At 39.5% G+C, this 6,780-nt stretch overlaps 1 protein-coding gene across 7 annotated transcripts in view; it reads right to left on the minus strand.

Moving 5' to 3' along the window:
• Positions 1-562: 562 nt before the first annotated feature.
• Positions 563-6,780, minus strand: part of spag9a (sperm associated antigen 9a) — a gene marked incomplete at its 5' end in the record, with an annotated part of 26,752 nt that continues 20,534 nt past the window's right edge. For 4 of the 7 annotated variants that reach the window (XM_035654711.1, XM_035654708.1, XM_035654709.1 and 1 more), the window contains 8 exon segments: positions 563-2,925; positions 3,117-3,254; positions 3,764-3,940; positions 4,976-5,089; positions 5,321-5,492; positions 5,666-5,817; positions 5,983-6,050; positions 6,277-6,357. In XM_035654711.1, the coding sequence (XP_035510604.1) occupies positions 2,807-2,925; positions 3,117-3,254; positions 3,764-3,940; positions 4,976-5,089; positions 5,321-5,492; positions 5,666-5,817; positions 5,983-6,050; positions 6,277-6,357 (1,021 nt within the window). 7 annotated transcript variants of the gene reach the window in all.

Below are 6,780 nucleotides of genomic sequence, written 5' to 3' on the forward strand. Positions count from 1 at the left end.
TGTCATTTGGCCATGTTAATGGATGCAGTAAGTAGTGGGATGGATTTCATGTTACTGAGTCATATAAATATTTCTGCATGCATTGTTGTGGGGCAATGGTTGAAATTTTGTTGTATGTACATGTAAGTGTGTGTACGTCAGAGTAACTTTTTAAAGACATCAGTGTACTGTAGGATTGTGTTTTTTGTCTTTTAAAGGCCCTGAAAAGCTTCCAGTATTTCTTTATATTTAATATTGTTGACAAAGCTATGAAACATTTTTTTGTATAATTTATTGAGAGTTTCACACTCAAAAACTCAATGAATCTGCTTCATTAGGACTGTGTCGGTATGGTTTTATCAGATTTGATTGACAGCAATATAACAATGCCCACTTTAAACCAGTGAAATAACCAAAACTGTTCTGGCTTTGTCAGAAAATATTGTGCTCATGTACAACCCTATCACTCATAGTAAGAAGCTGATAGAAAAAATATGTTTTCAGGGCCTTTAATATAATCTGCCACATCTTTCAGTGAAAAGCATTCATGAATTTAATAAAAATGAGACATGATAACAGAAACTTCTCCATGAAACTGAGTTTAATAGATTGTTAAAAATAAGGCTATATGATGCTGTTCTAGCAAACATTGGCCAGGAGGAACCACCGTTATGGCAGCCAGATACACCCGGTGCAACGGGTAAATGTGGCCAGTCTCTGGGGTATTACAGATGGACATACAGTGAGCACACATACACCGCACATTTGCAAAAATCAAACACACACTGACAAATGTGTCTTGCGTTCAAACTCCTACATGTAAACATGTACTTTACACACAAACACACACATAGACATCCACCCCACCCAAAACGGTGGTAATAAATGGAGATTTAGCTGAAATAATAGCAGTGTTCCCTTAAAAAAACATGCATAGCTTAGTACATGAATGTGTTGTTTGAAAACCAAGTTACTGTTTGCACACTTTGATCTCGTGGTTTGTCAAAATTTCCAACATGATTACATCAATTTCTTTTATTTAACCATTATTAACAATCACGTAAACTCATTGGACTATTTTGTGTACAATAGCCTCCTATTATATTTTGCTCATGTAGAAAGTTACATTCTGAACCCAGATAGGCTCGATAACAAAGGAAATAAATACTAAATACTGGAATGGCAAAAACACAATATAAAGTTACTATTTTGAAATGGACTGAAGACCGATCTTGGCCAAACTTCTCAGATATAAAAACAAATTAAAACACCTGCTTAATATTGGTATCCTGCTATGGTGTTACAGTCTTCATCAAAATACTCTTAATTAATTAACAAAAGTGTCTCGCACATGAATACAAAAGACACACGATGCCCAAAGTAATGACAAAAACAAATGTATTTGTAATGACAAAATAAGGAATGATGAAGCAATCAGGAGATACTCTCTTTAGTGCTGTGTGCATGTCCATCAGAAAGTGCCACACAAAAATGTTTTTAGTCAGATTCCCTTATTCAAGCTTATTTCCCAATGAGATGACACCCTTAAAATACACACGTATACCCTCAAATTAGACTCACGAGACATTTAAAGTTAGAAACTAATGAAACAGTTTCACGGCGCTTGTTTTTTCATCCTTTGGTTACTGGGGATGACACATCGCTAGAAATGTATGTCAATTTTGTTCCCTTCACACAATTAGCACACAGTAGTGTAGTGTATATTACCATCGGTGTTCTTCCAAACCTCAAGCACGTAACATTTTAAAGTGCCAATGAGCTGAAGCAAACAGGAAGTGCCACACACCGGTGGCACAGGCAGATTTTTCCTCACACAACAGACGAGGGGTTTAGCTTTAAAACGTCCAAGCAGGCACACACACGCACGCACACACTTGGACGAGGATACAGGATTTCCCCATGCAGGCTAATGCTAACCTACAGTACAGTAAGCTGGTTCTTCTAGTCACAGGAAACCTTTTAAGTACCCAAACTGCTTAGACATTATTCATATCACTAAACATAAAACCTGTGGCAAACAGGGCTCGGTGTCATTCGTTATTAATATAACCCTCTCAAGCAATATTTCATCAAACAGCTTTTGCTGAGTAAAAGCACATTTAATTTACCACTGGTACGTGCAAGCTGCTTTTCTAATAATCAGACAATACAGTGGAGTAATCAGCCTCAGAAAACACATTCAAAGAATTGAACCTTTTGAAATTTTGTATACATTTTGAATTGTGGATATGGTATTTCGACACCTGGCCCCTAATGGAAAAGATAATAAAAATGCTCAACACAGGAAAGACTTCAGTGAATGCCTACACACACACCTGATGCTCACACACATACAGACATGTGGTTTACAAATGTAAAATTCTTATGTGGATAATATAAAATATACTTCAGTTCCACTTAAAACGTCCTGTTTCCTTTTTTTAATGCTTCAAGCACTTTTTTCCCTTTTATCTTTCACATCTAAACCCTTTTCTGGGAGACGAACAACGTCCGTACATTACCTGATCAAACTCCTTTAGTCGCGTGGACTTGGCCTTTTTCCCTGTGTGCACCAGCTTTTCCAACATGCAACCCATCAGAGGGCTACACTTGGACCTTGGACGTATTCTTTAAGTTAACATTTCAAATTCATAAAGAATAAACTGTACAAAAAATGGACTAAAAATAATTGTTGTTTTTTTTACAAAGTAGTCAACTAATCAGGCATTAAGAACAATCAGTAATATCAAATTAAAAACTTTGAGAAGGGCATGCGGGGGTTGGTGGGCGGCCCTGGCGTCAACACAACAGTCTTTTCTTTTTTTTTTCAATCATTAGAGGTTGTGACCTGCCAGACGATGAGGTGGCTCTGCTCGGCCTTGGTGGGTGCTGATTGCTGGTTGGCTGTTGGCTCTGATAAACCGTCCAACTCACCGCCATCATCACCTGAGGAGGAAGACGATGAGTCAAACAGTGTACAGACACTAGAGCATAGTAACAGGGCTATATTACTTTCCATGTGGATTCAAATTAGTCCTTAATATTATGCTTTTCACTAAGGGGAAAGATGAATGCTCCAGCTAAGTGAATCCATTTTGCACCATCTCTGTGCTTCATCAGAGGTGTGATGTACTCACCCATTCTGAAGTCAATGTAGCCTTCGCCTCCACTCATGACCAGGTATGTTTTGGGCTCGGAGGACGCCGTGTCAGAGGATTCAGATGCGGGGTCGTCAGAGCCTGAATCTGCACTGCCTGGAGGGGGCATGGCCTGACCTGTGACACAAAGTCAGATGATCAAGAGTCAAAAAACGTTTTTCGTTTAGAGGAACAAGAACAGAGAAAAAACTGTAATTAGGGAACAGCTGCAATTTTTACTCCATAACTGACTTAATAAGTCAAAGCATTTATCAATTATTTTCTGTGTGTGTTGATGATGATAAAGATGCCTAAACGCCAGGCTGCAATTAATAATTTTCATTATCAATTAATCTGGTGACTAATTTTCTTGATTTAGTCTATGAAATGTCAAAATGTAGTAAAAAACAGCAGTCCACAACCCAAAGATATTCAATTTACAATGATAAAGCAAACCATTTGTGGCATTTTTGCTTAAAAATTACTGAAACAACCAATTGATCAAATGCTGTAGCTCTACATAAATGTCACAAATATGAATTCAGTAATTTGACTGAAGCTGGCAATGTGCATTTTGCAGCATTTGTCACTGTCCCTGCCACTTGATGCCACCAACCTGACACCGCTTGTCTGCTCTCGTCACTTACCTGGCACGGTGGCAAAAAACTTGACAGCATCTCGATGCCCATGGAAGCACAGCTGGGCGTGGGCCATGGAGCAGTATGGAACGAAGCTGCCTGGCATGGCACAGTCTGAACTGTCATCACCGTAAACCCGAACAGCACTGCCGGGCCGATTTGGCACTATTCCCGTCGTCTTGTTGGCTGCAGAATAAAAAAGGAAAGAAATTAATAAAAGCTATTGACGTCACAATGTGCGTCTTATCTTTCAGTCCTCTATTTTGCTGTGCGGTATTGAAGCAGGGAAGACAAGAGACTCCAAAACAGGTCTGTGGGGGAAGGGGACTGAGCACAAGACAGAAGGTAAGGTCATGGTGTGAGACGATCAAATCTTAGGTTGAGAGCAGGAAATGTACAAGAGAGTGTGAAAACGGATTTCCCATCCAGAAAATTAGACAAAGCAGGGTTATGACTGCACGCAGTCTCTCAGACAGACAGCAGAGCGACAGAGAGACAACAGAGGAGTCCGTCTGCTCTTATTGTTTTTGAAAGCGTAACCATAGTGAGACATCCATGCGAAAAGAGAGCTTTGTGAGAGAGAAGCTAAAGGTTAAACAGAAACAAGACCCAGCTCTTTCTCACATATTCACACTCCACGACAAGACAGAAAACTAGAAGCACAGCGAACTGTTCGGAACAGACGAAAAAGAGAAAGGAATATGGAGACGAGGGACAGGCTGCCAGTCACCAAAACTAGCTTACATGCTCACAAAAGTTTTAATATTTGAAAGAGAGCAGCACTCCTCAATTTCAAATGAGAACAGTATGAACCTGCCAAACTGTGTTGTGCGAGCTACACAGTGACTGTGAGACCTGCATCCATGGCAACCTGGCTGTCTTTATTCAAGTAAGTTTGCTTAGCTTAGCCTGAAGACTGTAAATAAGAGGAAACAGCCAGGCTTGCTCTGTTCAAAAGGTAACACAAGCTGCCACTGACCACTTTAAAGCCTCACCAATAACACTAACAAAAAAAATGTTTGCATCAATTCACCAATCAATACAATTGTGTAAAACTAAACGCTGTTGCGTTAATGTTGCTGTGGGTTCAGATAGTAAATCACTTTCCCTAAATGTTGAACTATTGCTTGAAGCCACACACTGTCAGAGACGAAACACTGATTCATTCATTCTTACTCAAAATTAGAGGTCAGACAATAAAGAGTTTCAGGTGTGTGATACCTTCAGACAGCGGGATGGAGATGATGACTCCGTTTCCTGTCCCAACCCACAGTCGGCTGCAGGACACCATCAGAGCTGTGATTCTCACGAACGAGAAGCCCAGTTTACCTGTACCTGCAACACACACACAGAACACACACTTGTTTGCTGTTTCTGTCCATGTGCAAAAGATCTGAGGACTACTACTACTTAAAATATACAGATAATGGTCTCAAAATGTTTCTTGCTGCTTTTATACAGAAACTCCAGACAGTGATTATTTCACACTAAAGAGTAAAAAAAAAAAACAGTTCTGGTCAGATAAAGGTCAGAGAAGAGATAAGGATTTAAGAAAAGTATGCATACCCAACATCTTGCTGACGTAGGGCTCGATGTCCACGTCCTGGAGGTGCTGGTAGGTGTGGGCGTGAAACAAGCGTAGAGTTGAATCCAGTCGGATGGACACCCAGATACCGTCTCCAACCCAGGCCAGCTGCCGCACCTGGCTCTCCCTACGAGGATGAGCGTCAAACGACTTCTTCTCAGACAAAACACAGATTGAGATGATGCGATGTTAGAATATTGTGCTAAATGGATTTTCAAATGTTTTAGATAGAAAGCTACGGTTAAATGATAGTACAAAAGGTAGAATAGGTTGTGGTTTGACTGGAAAATAAACAGAACATTTATTCAATATAATGACAGCTGTACCTCTATCCTCATTGCCTTCGGCTGGATAACGTAGATCTTGTTTCTGTAGCCGCACCACACCTTGTCATGGACTACCGTCATACAGCGGATAGAGTGGTGGGGCCGACCCAGATCCAACAGGTGGTAGTTGGTTAAATCCCACTGACCGTCTGCTTAGGAGAAACAAACAGACTTTAGACTAGATGCGCTTTGTGACATAAAATAGCCATCAGAGGTTTTGACAAAAATACCTCCAGAAGTGTAAATACTATAAAAACATCAAACAGCGTGTTATTTTTAGCTTCCTCAACCACAAAGAGTGCAAACCACAGACTTACCAATGCCTCTGTGGAAAATTGCTAATGTCCCATCAGCCAAAGCAACAAGAACTCTCCCTTTAACGTGCCTGTAACAAGAGATAAACATTTTTTCAAGTATATTTGGTGTGTGTGTGTGTCCTTAAATAACTACTCAACCAACTTTATATATACACACATGTTTGCAGTACTTTACTTGTTTTTTATTTTCTTATTTTCTCTTACTCTGTGTAATGTTACTGTGTAATACCAAGGTAAATTCATTGTATGTGAGGACTTAATTAGCAATAAACCTGATTCTGACTTTGTACTCACACTATGCTGAGGATGGAGTCTTTCAGCTTGATGGCATGGAGACACTTCCTCCATCGAGCCACGGATGAGTGCACATAAAGACTTAATAGTGAGAAATGAAGAAAGGCAGATCAGAATGCAACACGGATATCAAACTAAAGGAGAAAAATTAGTAGTAATAATAATAATAATATAATAAGTAAGTAGTATAACGGAATGGATACATCTTTACTCACAATGACATGTGATATAACTATTATTACACTAAAACATTCAGTCACATATTAAAAGCACAGTAATGCTCACACCATTACAAATGTCAAAAGACAAATAGGGAAAAGCTTCATGAGGAAACAGTAAAACATTTATCAATAAATTTTATCAATTGAATTATCTCGTCTTTATATCATTCTTTTTATTTTGCCACCCCTGACATTTTGCTTTTCTGCACTTAATAGCACCCTCTAGTGGCTGTTCTCCTGCTCACCATCCAATTCTGAGCTCCCAGCCACATGGTGGGGAGCA

This window comes from Morone saxatilis, unplaced genomic scaffold, assembly GCF_004916995.1.
Source record: "Morone saxatilis isolate NCDOM2014 unplaced genomic scaffold, NCSU_SB_2.0 Contig14, whole genome shotgun sequence".
In the NCBI taxonomy this organism is placed as follows: Eukaryota; Metazoa; Chordata; class Actinopteri; family Moronidae; genus Morone; species Morone saxatilis.